This window comes from Monodelphis domestica, chromosome 7 (genome assembly GCF_027887165.1).
Source record: "Monodelphis domestica isolate mMonDom1 chromosome 7, mMonDom1.pri, whole genome shotgun sequence".
NCBI classification, from domain to species: Eukaryota; Metazoa; Chordata; class Mammalia; order Didelphimorphia; family Didelphidae; genus Monodelphis; species Monodelphis domestica.
In genome coordinates, this window is record NC_077233.1 from 128309923 (window position 1) to 128337327 (window position 27405).

The 27405-nt window shown below is 36.0% G+C and overlaps 1 protein-coding gene across 2 annotated transcripts in view; it reads right to left on the reverse strand.

Annotated features, from left to right (window-relative positions):
- Positions 1 to 5378: 5378 nt before the first annotated feature.
- Positions 5379 to 27405, reverse strand: part of CDC37L1 (cell division cycle 37 like 1, HSP90 cochaperone) — a 39575-nt gene continuing 17548 nt past the window's right edge. The window contains exons 3-7 of one of the 2 annotated variants that reach the window (XM_001365047.5): positions 23086 to 23179; positions 13282 to 13397; positions 12649 to 12771; positions 8053 to 8217; positions 5379 to 7063 (exon numbers count right to left, since the gene is read on the reverse strand). In XM_001365047.5, coding sequence (XP_001365084.1) covers positions 6962 to 7063; positions 8053 to 8217; positions 12649 to 12771; positions 13282 to 13397; positions 23086 to 23179 — 600 coding nt within the window. In that variant the 3' untranslated portion in view covers positions 5379 to 6961. The remainder of the gene's footprint in view (positions 7064 to 8052; positions 8218 to 12648; positions 12772 to 13281; positions 13398 to 23085; positions 23180 to 27405) is intronic. The other variant, XM_007499532.2, reaches the window with a different exon arrangement.

The window sequence follows — 27405 nt, forward strand, 5'->3', positions numbered from 1 at the left end:
GGGAATGGCTGAACAAATTGTGGTATATGTTGGTGATGGAATATTGTGCTCAAAGGAATAATAAAGTGGAGGAATTCCACGGAGACTGGAACAACCTCCAGGAAGTGATGCAGAGCGAAAGGAGCAGAACCAGGAAAACATTGTACACAGAGACATAGATACACTGTGGTACAATAGAAGGTAATGGACTTCTCCATTAGTGGCAATGCAATGTCCCTGAACAAACTGCAGGGATCTAAAAAACACTATCCACAAGCAGAGGATAAACTGTGGGAGTAAAAATACCAAGGAAAAGCAACTGCTTGACTACAGGGGTGGAGGGGATATGACTGAGGAGAGACTCTAAATGAACACTCTAATGCAAATACCAACAACATGGAAATGGGTTTGAATCAAGAACACATGTGATACCCAGTGGAATTGCACGTGGGCTAAGGGAGAGGTGGTGGGAGGGAGGGGAGGAAAGAAAAGAAAATGATCTTTGTTTCCAATGAATAATGTTTGGAAATGACCAAATAAAAAGAAAAAAAGGGAAAAAAAAGAAACTAGTTTTCATCTTGGAGGAGGCCAAGTGGTTACTCACCACCAGCTTTCCTGGTTGAGAGCTAATTAATCTCGGTCTGGATTAAGATAGGATAGATAACTTTTCTATCCCCTTCACATTTCTCCACTTTCTTGTTTCCTCTCTATTTTGTAAATAAATTTCTGACTTGAGATATAATAAATATTGGTGACCACATAATTTCACAAAATTATTGTCCAGCCATTAAATTTTACCTTTACATAAGGAAATGTCTGAATCCAGATTTGAACCTACTCCTCCTGTCTCCAGGCCTGGTGCTCTATCCACTGTACTATTTAGCTGTTCCTCCCCATGTCCTCCTGATAACTATTGTTTGACCATGTTTCTCCCATCCTTTATCCATTCATCTTATTTTTTGGATCGGAATGCAGGATTTGAGAATTGACCTCATTAAACTTCGTCTTAATCAATTTGGTCCATTCTTTATACCTACCAAGAATGTTTTGGATTCTGAATTTGTAATCCATTGTATTAACTATTCATTTCATTTTTATGATATGTGACTTTTCCAAGGTCATACAATAAGAACTAAGTATTGGTTCTTAGGCAAAAGAGTGATAAGGACTAGGCAATTGGGGGTCAGGTGACTTGCCCAGGGTCACACAGCTAGGCAGTGTCTGAGACCAAATTTGGATTTAGGAACTCCTGTCTCTAGGTCTGGGTCTCAATCCACTGATCCACCCAGCTGCCCCTAATAAAATTCTAATATTGTATATTTTAGATATTCCCTTAAAGTTTACAGTGACATAAAGTGGCCTGCACAGATTTGAAAATAATCTAAAAATAGATATACATTCTTCCATTTAAAATGATCACTCATGTCTGTAGCCACTTGCAAGAATAGTTTAGTTGCTTTTTATTCTTAAAAATGTTGAGGGAAGCAGAGGGCATAGAGTGCTAGTCTCGGAGTCGGAATTCAAATCCTCCCTTTGATCCTATCTCTGTATCATTTTCCTTCTCTCAGCCTCTTTCCTCATCTATAAAACAGGGATAATAATAGCACCTTCCTTACAAAGTTGTTGTGAAGACAAACGAGATAATATATGTAAAGCACTTTGAGAAACTTAGTTATTTTTCTAGTCTCATCACCCATAGGAAACATGCCCCAATACTTTGACAACTACATAATTACCTATATTCAGTCTACATAACTAAATGTTTAAAGGAAAAAAAAACTGTTGGACAAGCTAGTTTTATAATGACAATAACTCCTTTTTATATGGCACTATGTGCCAGGCACTGCGTATACAATCATCCCATATGATCGTCACAACATAAGGAAGCTTGTGCTATTATTTATTTTTCATTAGAGGAAATCGAGGCAAACACATTAAATGACTTGCCCAAGGTTACACAGCTAGTGTCTGAGGCTAGATTTGACCAACTCCAGGTCCAGCACTAGTATGTGTATGTTTGTGTATGTGTGTGTCCACACACACATTTCAGTACTTTTTCTAGCAGAGTAAATATTAAAAGATCCCTGGCACATCTCATCACATTACTTGGATTTCAGAAGATCTGTGTGTTCCTGTTTATTACACTTTGGATTTATCTTCCAAAGAATTCATCTCTTACTCTGATGTCTCATTGGAGTAAGCAGGTAACCCTGGGTTCTTGAAAGCTATGCTCAGGCAGGTACTACCAATCTGGAAAGGATTTAATTATAGGCTCAATGAGAAAGACTTTGTTGTTGAAGGACTAGCCAACTAAATTTGGAGAGGCTCAGCACCAGTTTAATTATAAGGTGATTAAAAAAAAATTATAGCAATTGTCAAAAGACCATCCACTAAAATGCAGAAAATTCTACCTTGGTTGAGGGAGTAAACACTGAAGAAATAAATCTGCAGTATTGAATAAATAACTCAAGGTATTTAATATGCAGCATATCACTTAGGATACATGGCTTTTCTTTCAGCAACCAGATAACTCATTGAAGAGACTGATCAAAAAAGGGATGGTGACTAGCTTAAATCAACACAAGGCATAATTTGGGAGATGATTTGTTGGTCAGATTTTCTAGTTTAGGCAAAGCTCCCCATGGATAACTACCAGAGTGCAATAGGAAGAACACTCACTTTCTCATTTATTTTTAGACACCATTGAAGGGTAAGTTTATACCATTCCAAATGCCTTTGGCAATCAGCAAAAATATGGGAGAATATCTATTTTATTCTTTAAAAAAAATATTACTTTTGGGGGAAGTTGAGTGGCTCAGTGGATTAAGAGCCAGGCCTAGAGACAGGAGTTCCTGGGTTCAAATCTGGCCTCAGACACGTCCTAGATATGTGACCCTGGGCAAGTCACTTAACCTCCATTGCCTAGCCCTTACCACTCTTCTGCCTTGGAACCAATATTTAGTACTGATTCTAAGACAGAAGGTAAGGGTTTAAAAAAAAAGTTACTTGAAAATACAAATTGGGATCTAACCTAGTTGTCCTGCCTTGCTGGCCAATATTTCACAGGACCATTGATAACCTTAGCTGTCTGATTTGATTGAAAACATTTCCAAGCTGATGTTGGCCCAATTTCTTTGCTTGCATCCCACTATTTATAGATATGCCAATTTGTTCCTCCTCATTATTTTTAAAAATGAGAAAAGAGAAACCCCATTGTAATCTTAAATGTTAGTGATTTCCTAGTGTAACTTTAGGTAGTTTAAATAATTTGCAAAAGCCACCACAGTCCTTTAACACCAATTACAGCTTAATAAATGATCCCTCATCTTCAATTTTGAATAAAAAAGGATCTTTTAATAAAATCATTATAAAAACTCCACAATCCCCTACATGAGGGTATTCATATTATTAATATTAATGACTATTACTGGATATAGAAAAAAAGATCTCTGGGCAATAATTCCACGGCCCAGAGATTTGTCTAACTGAATGGGCCCCCATCATTTTCTAATAAACTCAAAAGCTTGAAAAAATTCCTTTCAGACCTAAAACACAGTGACCAAATCTTAGAGCTTGACTTTGGCATCCAAACATAATAAAGTTCTTTAATTCAGAAGGACTTTTTCAGGCTGTTATACCAACCTTGACTTCTTTTCTCTCTTCTTACCAGACCGGTTATTCAAATCTGGTTGCTCAAAAGCAACTCTTATAAGGCAGTGAGTGAGGTGGGAGAAGTAAGGTGGGAGAAAGTTGAAAGCATTTTGTTAAAATGAAAGTTGGTGAGGCTTTGAGGATTTTAGACCTGTGTTTCATTTCTGTTTGTATTGGCTAGCCGAGAGCCGGTTTCTTTTGGAGTTCTAAAGGATAATTTTAGCGTTGTGACCTAAACTATATTATTTGGTCACCATGGATATCCCAAATATAAAAAAAAAATACCCAAGTCAGCTGGAAATTTATGATTTAGTTAATATAGTGGAAATTCAGAAGGAAAGGGTATAGGATTTCTCCCACCTGGCTTGTACCAGGAGGAAGACCAGAGGCTCTAGGAAGGTTTTGGAGAGTAAAGGAGGAAGGAATCAGCCTGAACTCCAAGATTCCTGAACCTAAATCAGCTCATGGGCAAACACTGCCAAAACCCAAATAGCTGCCACTACGCCAAGATGTCGGAATGCTTAGTGTGCTGCCAGCCAGAACTGCCTCTCTGGAGAAAGAGGGAGAAGAGAGGAAGTGACATGCCCTATATAGATGGTTTTACGTCACTTTCCTAAATCTCATCTGGTACCAATGATAGCTTAGCTTGACTTAGGACAGCCCAGGGGTCTGTCAGCTATTTCTGCACATGTATGTGGAAGGCCATCTTCTTAGATACTTAATCCTTGAGGATGGGTGCAGACATTCCTGACCTTGTTAATCTAAGTAGGGTGGAGCAATGTAGAACTTCCAAGGCCTGATTCTGTTAGACCAAGTATCTCCATTGTTACAAATCAGGAAATAGCTAAATCAAATCTTCTAAAGTACAGTCTGAATAGGGTGAAGTAGTTTTAAAATTCAGAGTCAAACTCTATTCTTTACAAAACCGAAGAATAAAAAGAACAAAAATCTGAGGGGCATTTCAGTAAGCATCATTTAAATTGGGATCTAAAGGAAATAGAGGCCAAGGATTCATCTAAATGTCAAAACGACAAAGCTCTGCAATTTACTTGATGCAAGCAATTCTATGCCTACAAAGCACTTCACTTTCATTAAGTTCCTATGGCCAGCACCGAACACCAACATATATATATATATATATATGCAAATGGCCTATGTGCATAAAGCAGCTTTTTTTCCTATCACAAAACTTTACTCTGAAATTGAGAGAACTGGAGAACTGAGATCCAAGAAAAGTATATGCTTCAGTCTCACTGCTGTCACTATTAACTCACTTAAAACTAATTGTATGATAGATCATTGCTAACTAACCTGGCACTAATAACAGGTTTCTTGGCTTTATTATGTTTCTCCAATATAGACTACAACTTTTAAGAGGCAGCTGGGTGGCTAAGTGGATAGAGTCCGGCCTATTAATTGAAGGTCCTGGCTTCAAATCTGATCCCAGCCACTTCCTAGCTGTGTGACCCTGGGCAAGTCACTTACCCCCTATTGTCTAGCCCTTTCCACTCTTCTGCCTTGGAACCAATACACTGAATTGATTCTAAGACAGAAGGTAAGGGTTTAAAAACAAAAAAGCAAGCAAATGCTGCTGGTTTCAGAGAAGCTTGTTTTCCTAATGAGCGGACTGGCGTTTCATCTTTACCAAAACAGCACTGATATTAACAATACTGATACGAATGCCAATGAAAACAAATCTTACAGCATTGGGAGGCAAGTATTGTAAGAAATAAAACTCAGAAATTTCCTGTGATTGGGCTAGAGTTTAATGAAATTTATCACTGTGACAAAGTAACCATATTTGTAAGAAAGAACTAGTTTTTATTGAGCAGTTTTAATTACTCAGCTTGTATGATGCCACTTATCCCTTAAAGCACTATATAAATGTGAATTATCCTTATTCACATGCCCAGGGGACTAAATTTTTGTAACAGAATAAACAATAAGTCCCATTTTAAAAAAATTGAATTATCCTATGACTTGAAGGTTACTGTACATGTAGTCTACAGGCCATTTTTATGACTCTTCCCTTTCCCATCTCCAACCCCCACCCACCCTTCTGCCTAATATTTTCAGGTCATCTTGTGGAACAAAGTTAAATGTGAATTAAGTTGTTCTTATCCTAAAGAAGGACCTGGATGGTTTTGTTTTTGTTTTTGTAATACCGATAATGAACAATATGTATTCTGGTTTGGTGGAAAGAGCACTGGATTTGGAGTGACCTCGGGGAAGTCATTTAACACTTATAGTTTCTTCATGTGCAAATGGGGAAAAAATAAGACCTGCACCACCTGCCTCACACAGGGCTGTTGTGAGGAAAGCATTTTGCCAATTTTTAAACGTGCTCTAGAGACGTGAAGTTTGTCTTTTGTCTTTAATGAAAGGTTACTGTGATAATCAAGTAAAATCACCTAAAAAGAATACCATTCATCAAGTGTAGCTTTGAATAGACATTGGGGAGAATTAAAAAAAAAAATCAACTGACATCCTGGTGTAATTGAAAGAGAAGACTTAGGTTCATATCCCCCCTTTGACCAATACTTCCTAGCTGTGTGACCACCAGAGGAGAAATTACATGACCTCTCAGAGCCCCAATTTCCTAATCTGTAAGATAAAAATACTTGCACCATTATCATGAGGAAAGTGATTTGTAAACTGTAACATCATAGAAAACATTAGTTGTTACATCCATTTAAAGGATAGAACTGACAGATATCTTGGAGATAAAAAAAAAATAATCCCCTTAATAAGGTAAGATATTCATTTAAATCGCTTACCACCCAGCTTTGTTAAGTGGATATCAGTTACTGATTTATTGCTTTTAATATGATGAAACACCAGATTTGACAGCTAAGTTAGCAATATGATACAAGTACATTTTATCTTTAATTGTCTTTGTAGAGTTGGACATGAATGTCTATATAAAAAGAGACTGTAGCAGATGCCTCCTAGAATCAACCAGTTCTTGTAAACATTGTATTTGTGCAGATTTTCATACTTTGATTCCAAAATTGAGAACAATAAGATTAAAGGCAAATTTAGTAGCCAAAAAAAAAAAAAGTCCAGTTTCACATCCTGCAACATATGGTGTACCTCTCCTCCAAGAAAAAAAAAAACCATCCCCCCAAAAAAGACAAAAACAAAACAAAAAACCTAGCAGCATATTTTCCAAAAAAAGAGAAAAAAAATTACAAGATGTTTCAGTACTCTTCCCCTCCCATCAAAAACCAAACAAAAATAAAGTGCAGCACCCATAAAAGTGTCAAGAAAATAGCCAAGTTCTTCCTTTCTTGTAACAAAATAGCACTTGGCCTCAGCAGTCTTAACCGAACTATACAGTGTCCATCATTTTTGGTTCATCATCTTCTTTATGAACCACCGAGTTTAAGCTGCAGAGCGCTGTATTTGTACAATACTGAAGATAATCTGGATTCTGGAACAGAGAAATGGAAAAAAACCCCCACAAGAAATCAGTTTTGTGAAAACTGGTACAATAAAATATTACAGTTCACATGGTTTCTTCCAAGAAAAATGGGGTTACAATGGTTTCAACTACTTAATGAGGATCAAGTTCTCTATATGCTGTATGTGATTTAATTCCACAACTTTCAAAAATACAAACTCAAAGAATTGACAATTTCAGCAATCAACCTTGAATGCTTACAATCAAATACCAAAGCATTCTTCCTTTCTTTTTTTTAAACCCTTACCTTCCATCTTAGAATCAATACTCTTTATTGGTTCCAAGCCAGAAGAGAGGTATGGGCTAATAAGTGGGGGTTAAATGACTTGCCCAGGGTCACATAGCTAGGAAGTCTCTGAGGCCAGATTAAACCCAGGACCTCCCATCTCTAGGCCTGGCTCTCAATTCCCTGAGCCACCCAGCTACCCTCAAAACATTCTTAAAAGAACTGGTTTAACATGGTAATGTTTTAGTTTAAAACTTAGTTTTAAACTTTAGTTTAGTTACTGTTCAAAGTTAAACCTTAAATTAAGATGATGTTATTTTCTTTCTACCAAGGGCCCTTGACCCACATTAAAATAAAAAGCAAAAAGCCATCTACCGAAGGTCAAGTAAAACTCCCTTTTGACTTTTAGAAATTATTTTTACAAAAGGAGAAATATAAAATATTTCACTTATCTGCATTTCAGAATGGAGAACATAACACTGTAGTCAATAAATAGAACTAATAAAGACAAGTTCCATTTCACTGATCATTTATTAAATGTCTATTGTATGTAAGATTCAGTTCTATACTATAGCCAGAGGGTATCAGGGAGGCAGAAAGAAAAGGCTAGAAAAGGGGGGAGGGTTGGGGAAAAGTGTCACAAAAAGACAGACAATACAATACACAGGGAAGTGTGTAGATGCTGTACAAATATATAACAAAAGACTGTAAATGATTGCATCTAGGCACCCACCTGTGGTAAGGATTCTAATACACCTATAGATCCAACACCGATGTGGGGAACATGATTCTGAACTGACATAGGTTGAAAACTTTGTGATTGAGAATAGAGTCTTACTCTTGACTTAAACGCTTCAAGTTCATTTTTGAAGGCTTCAAAATAACCCTCTTCCTCAGCCTGGAAAATAAAAAATGACAACCAAAGCCTGTATTTCAAGATTTTTTTTTATCAATGAAGAATGGAATAGATACTGAATTTGCGAGAGAGGAAGGGCATTGTTGTTATTTAATAATAGTAACTCCATAGCAATCCGTTAGCTTAAGTGTCATCCTGGCTCTAGATAGAATTTTTTTTATACATTTAATTACTTTCTCCTTTCTGTTCTACTTTGTAGCATGGTTATTTATGTATATTCTATCACAGCCATTAGATTATAAAGCTCTTTGAAGGCAGGGGGACTGTGTTTTCTCTGTTTCCCCAACACCCAGTAAAGTAATAACAAATTCACATTTAAATTGTGTTTCTGGGTTTACAAAGATCCTCTTCCCCAACAGCCCTTAATTTAGGGAGGCAGTTCAAGTACACATTTTAGAGATTTTACATTTTACTTACCCAGGGCCATGCTAATATGTTTCATATTTCTAACTCTTGCTGCATTAAGCTTCCCTGAAAAACTGAAGGCTAGAGACTGAAACCTGGCCTCCTGCAGAGAAGACCTAGACTCGGGGGACAATGCCTTGGTGGCAATTTGTAGCTTGAAGGTGGCTGGGAGCATGCATTCCTGCAATGGCCTTCCTACCAGGTTTCAAAGGAGCACAGGACCTCAGAAACTACTCCAAGCTCTTTATAACCAAGGTATGAGGGTTGAGAAGTCAGTGGATCTCAAAAGCTGGTATTTGGTGGCCCATTTCATCCCTGTCCCATACTACAAAAGCCACTCGGAACAGCCCTTCTCTGTCCTGAAACAATGGAGTAGATGTTTACTGTTTTTTTGAACTAAGTCTAATCTTCTTAATGTGGCAATGGCATAATCTACTCAGAAAGTTATCTTATTTCTTTGAAGCATGAAAAATTCAGCTACTTTTAATAGGCAGTGATGAAAATTTGCTCTCTTACCCAAATCAGCCCACTTTCAGCACATATATCCCCTCTAGATCCTAAAACTGATCCTTTGTATCCAAAATGATTTCACTCACAAACACCCCTTTGTTTTCTGATGGACTATTTTCATGTACAAACCTCTTACCAAAATCTCTTTCATGTCCTTTATATATTTCTTTAAGAATTGTACCAAAGCATTTTCTTTTCTTCTTTACATTGCTAACCCTTTTTCAACTCCACCCAAAAGAACCCTCCCTCGTATCAAGGACACACTGCCAACTTATACACTTTGAATCCTCCTCATTGTCTTTCAGATCCCAAGTATCCTCCCTCTGTCCCAAGGTTGGTGTATATTTTTTTCTTTCAACCCTTCAAAGTTACTTACACAAATTCTTGCAAATAAGTATCCCATACTTCTTAACTAGAGGCAGCTGGGCTTGGAGTCAGGAAGATGGGACTTCACATGTAGCCTCAGACACTTACTAGCTTGTGAGAGATCCTGGGCAAGTCACTTACCCTCTATTTGTCTTAAGCCACTGGAAAAGGACATGGCAAACTGCACCAGTGTGTTTGCCAAGAAAACTCCATGGACAGTATGGTCCACAGAGTCATGAATAATCAGATACAACTGAACGGCCAAACAACAACCTCCTAAGTCTTCTATAGACTAAATGACTGCTCTCCCTTTGTGATCTTCATATGGTATGGATGCAAGGCCCTTTCCTATCCTAGGCACCCTCTTCTATAGGCTCTCTAGAATGTTAATGTCCTTTCTAAATTGTAGAGTCCAGAACTATTAATAATACTCCAGATGCAGCCTGACCAGGGCAGACTACAGCAGAACTCTCACCTCTTTTTTTTTTTTTAAACCCTTACCTTCCGTCTTGGAGTCAATACTGTGTACTGGCTCCAAGGCAGAAGAGTGGTAAGGGCTAGGCAATGGGGGTCAAGTGACTTGCCCAGGGTCACACAGCTGGGATGTGTCTGAGGCCAGATTTGAACCTAGGACTTCCCATCTCTAGGCCTGGCTCTCAATCCACTGAGCTACCCAGCTGCCCCCTCACCTCATTTTTTAAAAAAGAAAACACAACCCTCACCTTCTGTCTTATTGGTTCTAAGGCAGAGGAGTAGTGAGGGCTAGGCAATGGGGGTTCAAGTGACTTACCCAGGGTCACACAGCTAGGAAGTATCTGAGGTCATATTTGAACCCAGGACCTCCTATATCTAGGCCTGGCTCTAATCCACTTAATTGCCCCATCATCTCCTTATTCTGGGAAGCTATGGCCTCTCTTAATGCCAAGATGCTGTTAGCTTTTTTGGTTGCCACAGTCAATGCTTAACATAGTGCCAGCCTGGTATATGGTAGAGGATGATGTTTTTTGAATGACACTATCTATACTCCTGACTCCTACTGAGCTTGAAGAGCACTGAAACTCTCAGAGCTTTTGTTGTCCATCTACCTTATCTGGATCCCGTATTTTTTTGAACTAAAGGGTAAGTCTGGTTTTCTATTAAATCCCTCTTTTTTTCTTTTTACATTTCAATGATTGAGCCCAATGTCCTATACAAAATTAAACAAACCTAAAAACAAATCCAGTAAAAGCAAAGTATGCTTCAATTTAAACTCGCAATCTTTCTGTGTTCTCCTACTGAAGAAATCATCTTCAGAACATTTGTTTCTTCCATGGTTTTTATCTACTTGTTCCTAGTTATTTTACTACCTTAAGCACCATACCCTATTGGGAGACCTCCAATATGAAACATGAAAAGCAAATGAAATGAGTATCTCAAAATTTGACTTTTTTACTGTAACGATGTACTGTTTTGGTTATCAAGGTTAACATACTTTTTAACTATTTGAGAAGGGGCTAAAATAGAATATGCACATTACATAAGATGTAAGCCAGATTCTAAACTTAAATCCCTCTTCACCAATAATGGGAAATGCTTGCTCTGTCATGGCCCTGACACCTCCACTGGGTGACCCTGGACAAATTATTAAACCTCTTTGGGCTTTCTTTTCCTCACCTACAAAATGGGGACAATACTTGCCACATTAATCTTATGAAATTTTTGTGAGGAAAGTATTTTTTAAATCTTGAGGTGACATAAAAATGGATTATTATTTACAAAACATATATTTTTTTCCACAAAAATTTCCTTGAGTACATGACACATTAAGGAATAATATAATTATGGCACCAAGCAGGGATCGCTGCCATACTGTTAGGTCTTTCCTGCCTTATAGCAATAAGTATGAGAATCTGGCTTATTGGTATCCACATCCATGCTCCTTCACCCCAGTCTGAGGAGCCTTGCCTAATTCCTCTGCCTTCTTCAAAGAATAAGGCTCTTCTCTCCATGCCCTCCTTAAAAATCCTATCTTGGGGTTCACATTACCTGCTTCAAATGACATGCTTTTCACTCCCATGATCAATAACTTGATCTCATCTAGTTGGTCAAGTCACCCCCCCTCAAGCCATATCTAATGCCCTATTTTAAAGTTAGTTTTCTAACATATAACTCTAGAACAAGGGTTCTTAACCCCTTCAGTAACAGGGAAAATTTAATACTAATGTGATTTGTTGCTTATATTCAAAACAAAACACTAAATTTCAGTTGGAAGTTAGTGAAAATAAGTATGGAATCTTTTCCCCTTGAAATCAACTCCCTTGTGGGTCCATAGTTCCTAGGCATGGGGGACAGATTCTTCCTTTTCCCCATCTGCTTCAAAGTCATAGGATCTATATTTCCACCTTGCCACTCTTTGGGTCTAGCCCCATCATTCTTCTTGCAGCACAGTATTCCGGTTGACCTTCCCTTCCTAGAGAAGACCGCTGAGACCTCTGTATCTATCCTGTTTCCCATTCTTTTGGGGCTTAAGTGTCGAGAAATAGAAAATGTATTCTGAGTCTGAACAGCAAGCAGTTATCCTCAGATTCTTTCCTTTCCCCAATAAATTCTCAGTTCCTGAGACATGTCTTGGTCATCTCCAGGGAATTGGGTTTCTAGACTACAATCTTCATCATAATAAAAAAGATCTTCGTTAAATTTCTTCTTCTTATAGTGATGTCAGAATTTTCATTTGGATGATAATTACAGATAAGCCATGAATTTCCTATCACCCATTGCTAGTCATATTGGCTAGTGTTTAAATCCAGAATACTGAGAAGATTAAGACTGGTCAAGATTTGAACCAGCCAGCTCTCAACTTGGTTTATGTTTCACAGCACAAACCTAGTGAGCTTCCCCTAAGTCTGTAGAATAGTAAGTACAAGATTCTGATGGTGCATTTCTCTTTACCTCTCCCTTCTTGCCCCCAACAAGAAGAATCCTTCTTGCACTGCCACAGAACCTACACTGATCATACTAGCAAATATCTCAAATGCCTAGGCTCCAAGAAGCCTTGGAAGCATGGCAGATGGTTCCAGTGAGAGCCTTTGATAGTGTTATCTCAGATACAGTAATACTAAAATTTCCATTTAACAATTTACTTCAGCTACTTACTTTGGCTTTCTGGAAAAATAAACGAAAACACCCTCGTGGATCCACGTTACAGTTTTTGGCCATTTCCATAATAAACTGCATTACGACGGCTTGATGTGCTACTTGTTCCATTAGAGCCCCTTTCTGGAAAAAACAAAGAAACAAAACTGACTGTACTTTTAAGCAGCTCTAACAAAAACAGTTAATGTGTTTACTAAAATGGCATGCTGCTGTGCATTTAGGTATTATAGTCTGTGCCCTTTGTTATCTGTAATGTAGTTAATATTGTATGATTTTTATGAAGGATCTTAGTTTTAATCAACAGAGCTATTATTAGCATGTGAACTAGTTTAACCAATCCAAGTAAGTGATATTGATTTAAATTAATATTTACTGCTTGGATATGAAAAAATTGTTTATTGCATAAATCATATTTTGGAGGTGATTTTGAAAAGCCATGATTCAAAGAATGTTTCTACTTATTGGCTGGAATATGAATAAACCAACCAACTCTTCTTTACAATTATGTATAAAAGAACTCTAGAAACACAAGTGGGATTTCCTATTTATTGACCATGAGAATGTCCTTCAATGTAGATGCCCAAACCCCCAAACTAAAGAAGTTTAGATAAACCAAAGTATTTCCTGTATTACCTGTTCAGCTTCTAGATGAAAACACCACAAGATGAGATATTTAGCGGTTTCTTCACACACAAGGTATGGCTGGTCAGACAAGAATCTTTGACTATCATCCCATCGACTTAGCATACCTGTAAAGAATTATAATGTAAATGGCAAACATTATGTATCTGGGAGACAAAATTACATTTAACACAGATTTTATTTTAAATGATACAAAATTCATTAGTGATTACTAGAGAAAAAGCAAACTATGTGCTGTGTAAAAAAAACCCGAGCCATTTCTAGTTGCTTATATTTTTGTTTGTATAGGTGAAGATAATATTTCAATATACATAAAACTCTACGAACTGATGCATATTGCTACAGAAATTCCACTTAAATGTTACAATGTTTTACATCTCAGAACATTAATCAAGCCAAAGTAAGTCTGATGGCATTAACATACATTTTGGAGTAGGAGATAGCACACTGGTCTTCTAGTTGAGAAGGAAGACCTGAGTTCAAGTCCTACCTCATGCTCATATTTTATTAGTTGTGTGGAAATGGAATTCACTCAAATGACTACAGAAGCCACTTTGCCTCTCTGTGCCTCAATTTCCTCAGTAAAATAAAGGGGTTGAACTCTATGGCTTCTAAAGTCCGTTTCAGATTAAAAGCCACAATTCTAAATTGTTTCTACCATGTGAAGAGATTAGGTTTTCCTAAATGTTCAAGTAATATAACTATGCACATTTGCAAAAAACAAATCAAAGCCTCATGAATCTAGGTTTGACACCACAATGCAAGCATCTTTACTTCCAAATGTTTCTTGTTATCATTTCAAACTTGAGATGTCCAATAATTACCTTCCCCATAAATCTATCTTTAAGTCACCAAATCTTCTATTTCTCTTGATGGCACAATCATAGAAAGCCTATTACTTAGGCTTTTAATGCTAGAATCATCCTTGACTCCTCCTTCTCTTCCCACATACAACCTAAGTTGCCAACTCCCATTAATTTTAGCCCTTAACTATCTCATATTCACTCTCTCCTATATACTATTACTGCAACTACCTTAGCTTATGCTTTCACCTCTTAGGATCATAGGATTTAGAACAGGAAGGACTTCTAGAGATCACATAGTCCAATCCCCTTATTTAATAGCTGAAGAAAAAGAAGCCTAGAGAATTTAAGTGATATATCCAAAATTACAAATGCATGACAGAAAGTGGATTAATAAACCCATGGCCTCTTAATATCTGTATTTTCCCCACTATACTAGGCTACCTAGACTATTTTAATATCCCTCTAATTGATCTTTTTTGTCTCTGGTCCATCCTCCATAATACTGAATGCCTAAGTAAATCATCCAATGTACCATTCTAATGCCACTCATTTGCAAAAAAATATTCAGTGGCTCACCACTTCCTGCAAAAATTCCTTATTCTACCCTTCTGGTCATATTCTTAGCAGCTACCCTGCCACTAGAACAAAAACTATGATGAAAGGTTTTATCTTCTGAACTCCAATTTAAAGTCCTGTAGGTCCCATTGGTGAGTATCTCTCAGGGATCCAGGCAATCTTCTATTTAAAAATGTTCAGTGATTCACCACTGGTAAAGAAATTAAAACTATCTTTAGCTATATGAAAAAGTGCTCCAATCACCATTAATTAAACAAATGCAAGTTAAAAAGCTTTTTATTCTATTCCCTGACTATCTTCTCGTCAGTTACGTGGTCAGATACCTTTAAGTATCTCCACATACCATCTCTACCTTTACCAGTTTTGGAGCTCTAATCAAGCCAAATAGCCTGCTGGTTGGCTTCCCTGCCTGAAGTCTGTCCCTGCTCCAGCCTATCCTCTACTCAGCCATCAAAATCTTCATTAAGTGTGGGCCATTTCACCTTGTTATTCTACTATGTCTTCCTATTATTTCCAGGATCAAATATAAGATTCTTAGTGCTTAGCTAGCACATAGTAGGCACCTAAATGCTTATTGATATGATCTCTCAGTACCTCAGGTAACTCTCTAAGCCTCTTACAGAGCAGGTGCCAATCTATAATGGTAAAGGGAGTTTCCTTACTGGGAGTTCCTTATGCCAATGACATCAATGGTTTAGTCCAAAAAACCTGGTGGAGTGTTGTAAGTGTATGTGCATGGTTTCTGCTCTATTTCCAGTTTAAAGTACTCTCATGAGACTTAAGTGAATTTAGAAAAATCTATTTCTATTCACTTATAAAGTATGCTCTACATCTCTACTTTAAGCCTACGCTCATTTTCTCATGAGATTTAAAATAATAAAACCATTTATTACTTTAAAAATAATATAATTGATAGTGAAGTGGAGTAGATAATTGATAGTGGGGGTGTTGGATAAAGAGGTGGTCAGCAAACTAACTGATGTGAGGTTAAGTATTCCCTTTGATGCACATTGGCTGTGTGACCCTGGCAAATCACTCAGACAATCAGTGCCTTAGGCAACTCTCTAAGATGATAAATTGCAGATAAGGTGCTGATCTACATTGGTTGAGAGAATTCCCTTGTCTGAGAGTTCACTATACCAATAAAATCACAGGTCCACTCTCTGACAGGTCTTTTCTAATGGGGCTTGTGGATCTACCAAATCCTCCTTCCTTGAGTTCAAAGAGCTTACTTCTTCCTCACAAGGTTTAGCTCTACTTCTACGAGAAGAATGTCATGCCTGCTGAATAGCTTATTAGTGTTCCTTTCTTGTCTTCTCTGTGCCACATTTATACTCCCTTCAGCTTTTGGCTGCATGCTATCCAGTTTTCTTGTTCTTTTCCTTTGATATTGTTCTTTCCAGTAAAATTTCATCTCTTTTACCTTTTTTTCTAGCAGGGAGATCAATTTGCATTTTGTTAGTTTTAGCTCAGACAGCACTGGTAGAAAGAAATGTAGTACATCATCTACATAGCTGCAAAGTTCTCCTTTCCCTACATATTTGCTGGACATTCCACAGTTCTCAAATGTTCTTGTGGTTAAATATTGTCACTAAATGTCTTTCTGCTATGCCTAATAGATGAACAGAGGCTCAGTTACTTCACACAATAATCTGTTTTGCGCTTCTCTAATGCACTATCACTGTAATACTAATCATCTCATTTCTTCATTAGATGAAGTTCCATGAGGACAAAGGACTATGTCTCCTGAATGTACCTTTATTTAGTTGCTTTTGATTTTTTCCAAAGCCTCATTGTTCTGTTGTATTCCCCCCATCTCTTCAGTTCCTTGATAGAAACAAAATTGATGATGATGGAAAAACTTGGGATGAATAACAGGTTCTTCTAACACTTATATTAAAAACATGTTCTAACTTGTGACACATTAAAATCAGAGACTAGAAGTATAACAGAGTTTCATTATGTAGACTGGTTCTCTAAGTTTCTGGGATGAACTGTTCTCAGATATAGACTAACTGAAAGTTGAGGGGAAAGGAAGACATATAGAAGTTGCAAACAATGTGGTAGGCACTACCAAATGTATCATCATCAGGAATTCAACTACTTCTATCCCAGAGTAAGATTTCTCATTCCAATACAAAAAACCACTAGACTGAACTTTATAAGTACATGAAACAGTAACAGAAAACACTTTAGTAGTTCAGAAATCAAGGAAAACCTGCTTTCAGAAATTCCATGTGTTAATTTTCTTCTTTTAATAATCTCATAATATGTGTACTCAAATATAAAGCAATTTGGTTATCTGCCAAGTTTTATTAATACTATTAAGGTCTTTTAAAATATTATTAAATATTTAGCCTTTTTGTTCTCATATCTTATTTGGGTCCTAAAATTCAGTTGCTAAATTAAATAGCATATATTTGTTATTTTTTTATATTTTTAAAAAATTAGACAAAAGAAATTTTAATCTTTTATGGAGTTAGTGAACTTATGTGAAGTATGGTTGACATTCTAATCACTCAATATCAAGTACTTTTCCCAAGAAAGGCTCATAGTGAAAAGATTTCAATTTCTAATCAAACAAAAAGTTTATCAACAGAACAGAAACAAAAGTAATTCCTAATATACCCAACGTTCATAAAAATATTCAGAGTCAAACTCACATCTTGAACTCTTTTTATAATGAAAGTAGAAGGGGTTTTTCCCGGGTTCTTTTCTTGATTCTAAATACAGTAAATAGCAACATGGTATTGAAAGGGAAAGAAGCTAAGGTGCTCCTCTAACATCAAAGACCAAACCCATAATCATAATTATTGTCAAAATCTTGAGGGAAAGATCACTGACATCTTCCAATTCAGGATGAAAATTCTTTGGATGCAAATTCGTTTTAAGACAACAAAAACATAAATAAAACCCACACCCTTTAGACAAGGACAACATTATGCCAATAACAGAATTCAATGTATTCATGATGCCAGAGAAGGTATTTTACTGATTCACATTACAAACCACTCATCTTTCAATAAATCCTCTACAGAAGTACTCAATATACAAGAGATCTTTTGGTTTTTAGACTTTTATGGGTACCAGTGAAGCACTTGGGTTTTCCATGTTTTATATAGGTTATTTTTTCTTCCAGGCAGAAATAAATGTGATGGGATGGAGGTGGCATAGTAGCGAGAAGGATGGGCCTGGAGTCAGGAAGATCTGAGTTCAAATATGACTTCAGACACTAGCTAGATGACTTTGTCATTTAACCTCTATTTATCTTAATCTCATCTATAAAATGGAGATAACAACAACAGAAACCTCCTTGAGTTGGAAGGATCAAATGTAATAAATTTTTTATTCAGACTTTTTTATTGTTTTTTTTAATTTAAATTAATTTATTTAGTCAATTTAGAACATTATTCCTTGTTACAAGAATCATATTATTTCCCTCCCTCCCCTCCCTAAAATGATAATATTTTTAAAGTGCTTAGCTCAGCGCCTGGCATAAATGCTTGTTTTCTTTTCTCTCATTACTTATAACCAAGTCACCTCTGGCAAAAGGCAATTTTAAGTCTGATCAACCAACAAGTATTTAATAAGAAATTGCTAGGTACAAGGTACTGGGCATATAGAGACCAAAAGATGAAAAGCTCTCTTCTCAAAGGGATTATATTCTACCAGAGGAGATACCACATACATTTGTAAGTATATACAGAACAGAAAATAAATACCAGTTAGGGAGGGATGGATCAGGAAAGGCTTTGTGTAGAAGACTGTGCTTTAGGTGTGTCTTGAAAGATATAAGGAGGAAGTACATTCCAAATATGAGTCAGCCACTGCAAAGTCATAGAAACAAGAGATGGCATGCTGAGTATGAGGAAAAAAAAAGAACAATCTGGCTAGAACATAAGAGTGCAAGGAGTAGAGTGAAATATAATAAAGTTGGAAAATGAAGGGCTTAAATGCCAAATAAAAGAGTTTATGTTTGATCTTAGGAGTAATAGGGAGTTACTAAGTAGAGAAGTGAATGGGACAAATCTTGGAATTAAAGAAAATCACTTTGGCAACTCAGTGGAAAAGACTGAAGTAGTGAGTCTTGAGTCAAGAAGACTAATTAGGAGGTCACTGCAATAGTGTAAAGGATAGGGGATAAAAAGTCTGTGGGAATGGGTTAAGAGGAAGAGATACTATGAAAGTAGAAATGACAATATTTAACAAATAAATGAGTATTTGGGATGAGGAGTCAAGGGCAAAGCTGAGGTTAAGAACCTGAGAGACTGGAAGAATGGTGTCTGGTACCTTTGACAGAAATGATGACATTCAGTAGAGAGATGAGACTGGAAGGGAAAGATAATCAGTTCTGGGGAATTTAAGATGTCTCCAGGACATTCAATTTGAAACATCCAATAGGCAAGTTAATGATATAGGACTAAAACTCAGGAAAAAGTCTTGGGCTGGACATCAAGATTTTGGAGTCATCTTTATAAAGATAAGAAAACCATTGTAGCTGATGAGGTCACCAAAAGAAAGGGTACAGAGAGCACAGAAAAGCTAACCTTAGACAAATCCATAGGAAACATCCATGATTAAAGAATATGGTATAGATAATAGATTGAAAAGGGTTGGTCAGTCAGTAGGCAAACCAGGAGATAGTATTATTGCTAAAACCTAGAGAGATGAAAGTATCCAAAGAAGGGGTAGTCAACAGCGTCACGTGTAGCCAAGAAGTCAAGAAGGTCGATGACTAAAAAATTTTATCAGATTTGGCAATTAAGAGATTGATGGTAACTTCAAAGAAAATAGTTTCAGTTGAATAAAGTTGGAAGCCAGATGGCAAAGAACTGTGGAGTAGAGAACTTGAAGATATTGAATGTAAAAAGTTAATATTTTTTGAAGTTTGGCTGAGAAAGGGAGGAGGAATCTAGTATAACAGCCAGAAGAGATGGTAACACACATACATATATATATACACATAAATATATATATATATATATACACATATATATATATATTTACGTTTGGGGTAGATTTGGGCATGAAGGAAGTAGACAGAGAACTAGTAGTAGGGAGAAATTAAAGATTAGGAATGAAAAGGTCAAGGTATGCTGAAGACAGAAGGGAAACATACCGAAGGTACACATAGAGGGGCTGGTTTTGGCCAGGAGAAGGGCCACATCATTATCAGTCTGGAAGGGGAAGAGAAGAATAATGGCAAAGGGTTTTAGATGCCGGGAAGAGGAAAAGAGGAAGCTTATAGTGGATGGGCTTAATTTTCTCAGGCAAATAAGCAGTCAAGTCCTTAGCTAAAAGGAGGTGGGGAGAGAGAAAAGGGGGAAGCCTGAAGAAAGAAGAGAACATTTGGGATAATTCTGTGGGGAGTGAGATAGAGAACCTAGTGGCAGCATGGGCTCAGTTGACCTTAGATAATAAATTTGGAGTGTACCTAGTCACCAAAATTGTGTAACGTCTTTTAGCTCTCTTCAACAGCATGTGAGAAGCAGAAAAGATGGATGATTAGAATAATCCAGAGGAAAATGAGAAACCATTTTTGAAGAAGCTAGCCTCCTGCTACTGCTACTGCTACTGCTACTACTACTTCTTCAACAACAACAACAATTTGTATATGGAATCTTTAGTGTCTCACTTTTCTTTTCAGCCAACTGTAAAGAACATAGATATATTTAATTATTAACTATTTAAACCTTTACTTTCTGTCTTAGAATTGATATTGTATATTGGTTCTAAGACAGAAAAAGAAAAACAGTAAGGGTGAGGCAATGGGAGTTAATTGACTTGCCCATGGTCACATAGCTAGGAAGTGTCTGAGGCCAGAGCTCAGCCAAAGACCTTCTGTCTCTAGGTCTGGCTCTCAATCCATTGAGCCACCTAATTGTCCCCAGTAAAGAATATTTTTAGATAAATATTTTTTTTAAATATGCAAGTCAAGCATGAATTTGTTTGCTCCCTTTCTATAGGTAGATGATGAATTGCTATGTAGTAATCCAGCACTATTAATCTAGAGAATTTATGATAAATGAAGGAATTGAAATGGGAAAGAAAAACTAATCAAATCATTTTTAAATTCTTCAAATTCAGAAAGGTGTCATTCCAACTACTAAATTGAGTGGTCCTTAATCAATGCTTCTCTCTCTCTGAAATCTTTAGTTTTTCCTAATCTACTGGCTTCTTTCCTGCTGCCTACCAAAAGGCCTGTATTTCTACTCATTTTCAAGAAAATTCACTTCAGCCTACCATTCCAAAGCTATTATTTTATCTCTCTCTACCCTTTGGCAGTGAAACTCCTAGAAAAAAAATAGGTGGCTCAGTGGATTGAGAACTCTTTTGCTTTGGAACCAATATACAGGACTGATTCTAAGACAAAAGGTAAGGGTTTTAAAAAAGAAGAAAAACAAGAAAAAGAAATCAATATAAGCATGGAATGAAGATTACATTTTCAGATTCAACCAAGAGATACATCAACAAGTCTTTGAAATTACTACTGATACTATACTGATCAGAGCTCTGTATTTTTCACATCAGTTATTTCTTATATAGTACAATTGTATTACATTATATCCATATACTACAAATCGCTTGGCCATTCTACAAAAAGTGCAGCTACATATTTTTTATCTGCATGGGACCTTTCTTTCTTTGTGTCTTTTAATCTCCATGAGGTTAAATGTCAACTGTGACTTTTTGGGTATGATTCCTAATTGTCTTTTAGAATTGCTGGACTAATTCATTAGTATGCCTGCCTTCTCATAATTCTGCCTACACTGATCTTTTTGTCTTTTTTCAATATTTTTCAATCTCATCCACTTCTCAATTTATTTCGATGTGGATTATGATTCCACCAATTAACTAAAAGTGTTCTCTCCAAGGATGTCAAAGATCTCAATTACTAAATGCAAGTTTTCTTATTTCTTCCTAATCTCTGCAGTATGACACTGTTGCTTACTCCCTTTTCCTAGATATTCTCTTCTCGGGCTTTTTGGGAAATTGCTCACTCCTTGTTCTCTAATCTGTATGGTCACCCTTTCTTAGCTAGGCTCCTTTCTGTATCATCTACATCTTGCCCTCTAACTACACTTACATGTCAACACATTGTGTCCTAGACTCTCTTTTCTACACTCTGGTAAGTTCAGCAGTCTCAATGGGTTCAATTATTTCTATGAAGATGACTTGCACATATACGTGTCTAGTTATGTTATAGCTCCTGAACTCACATCTCATACCACCATCTTTCTCTTGGATTTCTTACCTAGATATCATATAGGTATCTCAAACTCAGTGCAACCAATAAAGAACTTCACATTCATTATGGTCTAGCCATAAAGTGTGTAAGGGGAATAATAAATAAGACAACTAGGACCAGATTGTAAAGAGCTTTAAATGCCCCGAACAAGAGTTTGTTGTTGTTTTTATCCATGAGGCAATAAGGAGACACTGCAGTCTACTGTAGATTAGGGAATGACATGGTCAGATCCATGGTCTGATCTTTAGGAATATCACTTTAACAGTTTTGGAAAAGGAGAAACTAGTAGCAGAGACACAAATTAAGAAGTCATTGTAATAATTTCTTGCACAACTTCCAAACAAATCTTCACAAGCACAGATATATATATGCCACTGCCTTGATCAATAGATTCCAGTGACTCTCTTCAGCCTCTAGGACAAAAATAACATAAGCTCCTCTACTTGGCATTAAAAAAGCCATATCACAAAATGAGAGCTTCCAACCTGTCAATCCAGACAATTCCATATTACTCCACTGTAGGCCCTCTCTACATTCTAGCCAAATCAGCCTACTGCTACCCCCGTACCCAGCATTTCATCTCTCACTTTGGTGCCTTTGCAGGCTATTCAGTGGAGCCAGGAACCCCTAATTGTCAACTATATTCTTCAAAGCTGAACTTAAGCACTATCTTATAGGAGATCTTTCTGTTCCTTTCAAGTAGTCAGTGTCTTCTTTTACATCAAAATGATTTAGTATATATTTCTGTGATCTGGCTGATTATTTAAGTAATAAGAATCTGGAAAAAAAAAAGGAATACCTAGCCAAAACCCAGAAGATATTAGTGAGGAAAGGCAGAGCAAAGTGACTGGAGATTAGCAGGGAACTTATAAAACTGTATATAACAAAGAAATGGTTTTATCTTAAAGATTAGTACTACAAATAAATAAATTTGTTTTTGCTTCTATTAACTGGGTGGCTTTGCCTATCATCCTGCTATATCTTTGACAAATATTTTTTAAAAAACCACTTTGCAAACACAGCCATATAATTATGTCAGAAATATCCAGAACTAGTGCTAGTTTGGAATTTACCTTCTTTTGCACTCCATGTTTTATACTGACATTTTATACTGACATACGGTATCAAGAATACAAAAGAAGTAAATTTAAGTAAGGTACTTACCAAAATGTCTAATCTTTTGCTCATATTTCTGCATAAATGATTTGGATTTATCTTCATCTTCTATTTCTTTACTTTTATCTTGATTAATAAAACTCTGAGGAAAATAATTTACATAAAGTGATCAGAATATTTCTCTGTCTTATTTGAACAAAAATATCTGAGGAGGCCATTTCTGATATTCTTTCAAAGTTCACTGATTATACATGTCTAGACATCTTTCCTTTAAACAGAAAAAACTGTCAATCCAAGTCCAAGTCTTAGTGGACTGCCCTTAAAAGCAGCATTTTTTTTTCCTCCACGGCATTTTAGTTAAGAACATTTTCCCTGTGATTGTCTAAAGTCATGCAGAGAAAACTGAACTAAACTTGAGTTTTAAATTGCTAAAGCTGAAAAGTAAATACCCTTGAAATAAACCAGTCAATTCAATAAACACTTACTAAACACAAGCTATAAATATTGTGTGAGATACAAAGTTTCTATAAGACATGGTCCCAGACCCAGTGAGAATTTCCAGTTTTCTTTTTAATCCTTTTCCTTAGAGTACCACCCTCTCACTTCTAGCCTTATGATCACTTTAGTTGTTCTTTACATCTTTTATGTTTCCATCCTTTTTTATTAAGGTGTAGTGACTAGAAATGTACAGTATTCGACACACATCCAGAGATAAAATGGGTATATGCTTGTAACTGGGCTAATTTCCTATAAATATATCTGACTCTAGCTTGTTTCAATTGAAAAAGATCCCAGAGTTTCTGATCAAACTACGATAAGATATAGAATTACTTTTTAAAATTCTTTCATTCCAAACAAGATGGAAAAATGTCTAATAAACTTTATGGGACAGTTAAAAATTTTTTTTGTTGTTAAAACAACTTGAAATTGTATTAAAGGGAAGTTTCTTTCAGTTAAATAAACAGAAAAAAAGGACCTTAAATCAAGGGTTTTCTTAGTTAAATAAGAACTTGAAGAACAATTTTTTTCAGAACATTCTGTGACCACATTGATACGCTGAGATCATCACTGCCCCAAATAAAAATTGCAGGTTTTTTTGCCAGTCCTTAGAATTAGCAAGTATTCAAAAGCACACATAAAGTATGAATATTTCTTGTTAATCCTTTTTAGTAAATTCTGTCATTCATATTCCTTCTCCATGACTTAAAAAATGTTATAACATGTATAAAATTAAACTCCAATAAGACTATATGAAAAGACACTGCCATTATTAAAAGTCCTAATTAATTTCTGACAAATTCAGGTCAGGTAAGAAACTAGGTTTAAAAAGAAACAGTTGGTAAGAGTTGAATATTATAATATCCCAATTCTGCCACTTCCTAGCTGTGTGACATTGGGCAAATCACCTGCCCACTGTGGGCTTTAGTTTCTTCATGTGTAAAGTAAGGGGGCTGGATAGATGATCTCTAAGGTCCCTTCCAGCTCTAAATCTATAATCCTATAATTTTCTCCCTAGGCAAAACACTTGTGACATAACTGATTTTCTAAAGTTAAAGAAACCTTTTTTTTTTTAAAAGAAGCACTTAATAAACAATTTACAATTAAAAGACAAAACCGTTATTCACCCATTTTTGAGCATATTCTATCGTTATCTGGCATTTAGTTAAGCATATGCTGTTCTCCTTATCCTAAAATAGGTGTCCATTCTGGAATATTTTGGAAAAGATATAATGTAAATGAAGAAGGAAAAGAGTCAAAGAAGGGCAACTAAAGTGAATGGAGATAGAGAACAAGCTATCAATATAAAGAAAGATTAAAATGATCAAATGCAAAAAAAAGTAAAGACAATTATATATAAATGAGGGGGATAGAATTTGTAGCTTGATCAAGGATAAAAGTGCAATCTTTATATTCTATATAAGTAAAGTTCTTAAAAAATGTTTTTAAATCCATTTTCTCTTCCTTCTACTCATTGCCACCATTGGAAAACAAAAACAAAGCTTTTGCAAGAAATATGGACAGTCATGCAAAACAAACTTCCCCACTGGCCATGTCTAAAAAATTAGTCTCATTCTGTGATCTTGAATCCATCATCTCTGTTAGGTGAGGCAGCATTAAGCAAACTTCTAAAATACTCCCTTCCCCAAATTGATGATCCAGTCCAAAAATGGAAATTAAAAAAATGTTTAAGATTTACTCCTGAATGAATAAACATTTATTAAGCATTTTTGTGTGTGTGTGAAACACTGTGCTTAGCACTGGGACACAAAGAGGAAAAGCAACAGTGTTTAACCTTTGGAGCTCAGAAACACTGTGGAGACAATACTTAAAGAGTTCAGCTGCAGAGAGGATGATAAAGGTACAGCAGCATTTCAAATGGATGATATAGTTCATAATGAGCTACTAGAAGAAATTGGTGCCCTAACTTTTATCTCAAATGAGAACAGTTATGTAGGACAATTCATTATTATGTATTTTATCACATTCATCATAAACAATGATGTCATTTCCAGTCTGCCCATGATTGTAATCTAGTAAGGTAGTTCTTAGGGTATGTATTTGTTAATAGAGAATAGTAATATTTGTTCTAAAGCAAAAGGCCATTTATTTACTTAAAGCCTTACCTTCTGTCTTACAATTGAGACTAAGTTTCAGTTCTAAGGCAGAGGGGCTAGGTAATTAGGGTTAAGTGACTTTCCCCAGTCACATAACTAGGAAGTGTCTGAGGTAACATTTGAACCCAGAACCTCTCATCTCTAAGCCTGGCTGTCTATGCACTGAGACACCTACTAAAGCTAAGGTTTTTCATTTCCCAACAATCTATTCTTTATAGATATCTGACATAGTAAGCAGAACTCTCTTCTGTTGTTACACTTCATATTTAATTACTATGTTTCTATCAAAAAAGTTACTGCTGTAGCTTAATCTGCTAACAGAAGTACTCATTTGTTATCAGGTAGATAATTTTGCTACATCATTACTACATAAGAGAATGGTAATCTCAACAATACTTCAGTCTTATCATTTAAGTTTTGCTGATTACATTATTTAGCAAGCAGGCAGAAAGTAATAAAAAGTTTCCTATATAGCTCTGTCAATTACCTGAATTTCTTTTCATAATAAATGAAAATTTAGCTCCCAGGTTCTTCAATTCCTTAACTATTGCCCCCAGAGTCAACAAAATGCCAAATGATGCCTATTATAATGATGTTTCTTTAAATCTTATTTGTGAAAGACTGAAATTTATGGACTGACATATTATTATGAGAAAGTATTCCAAAATAATCTATGATGAAATGCAACAATTACTTCAATTTATGTGATAAAAAATGTCCAATTTTGGAAATGTTCAAATCATAGATTTCAGTCATGTAGCCATAGGATTTAGAGTTAAACTTTAAAAGACCTAGTTCAATCCTTTCATTTAACAAGAGAAAACGCCTTCAAAATATTTTAAGTGACTTGTCCAATGTTACACAGATAGCAGGCTTAGATATGAATCCATACAGTCTGAGTCCAAAACAAGCTCCTTTTCACAATGCTTGTTTATCACTTATCCTCCAACTTTGGCATTATCCATAAAAACTGACATTTATTCCATTACTGGTGATATTTAGGATAGGATATTCGACTACTTTTCTAGACTGACTAAGTTTAATTTTAGCTTCTGGAATCAGGAAATTTTCCCCTTGTCTTTAACTTACTAACAAGCTTTGTGAACTTTGGCACTTTATTTATTCTTTCTGTCTCAGTTTCTTCATCAGTAAAATAAGGGGGTTGAACTAGACCTCTAAGTAACTATCACGCTGAAAAGTTTGATGACTCTAGGATTAGAATTAAAACTCTTCTTGAATAAAGAACATAAAGGTTTGATCATGTACCCTGGTTCATACATGGCATCAGTCAATGGCACTATCAAGAAAAAAAAAAGCACCACTAGAAGTAATTGCCAACTTCCTAACTTATACTTTAGTCTTCATTTGTTTTTAAATTCTTAACTTTTGTCATGGAATCAATACAAAGTATTGGTTCCAAGGCAAAAGAACAGGCAGGACTTGGCAACTGGGGTCAAAAGACTTGCCCAGATTCATATAATAGGAGAAGTCTGAGGTCAAATTTGAATCCATAACCTTTCATCCCTAGGCCTGTCTCTCTATGCACTGAGTTATCTTACTGCCCTTAGCCTTGAGTTTTATATAGTCTCAGGTACAGTATTTTTAGAGAAAGAATAGAGGGCTAGATTATTTGAAATTTCCTTCAAACAGTGATTCTACCAGTAAGTAAAAGTAAAATAAATGGAAAAGTTTGTTTTATTCAACAAATTTGGTAGTTACAAATTAGTTTTATATAATCAACACTGTAACCTTT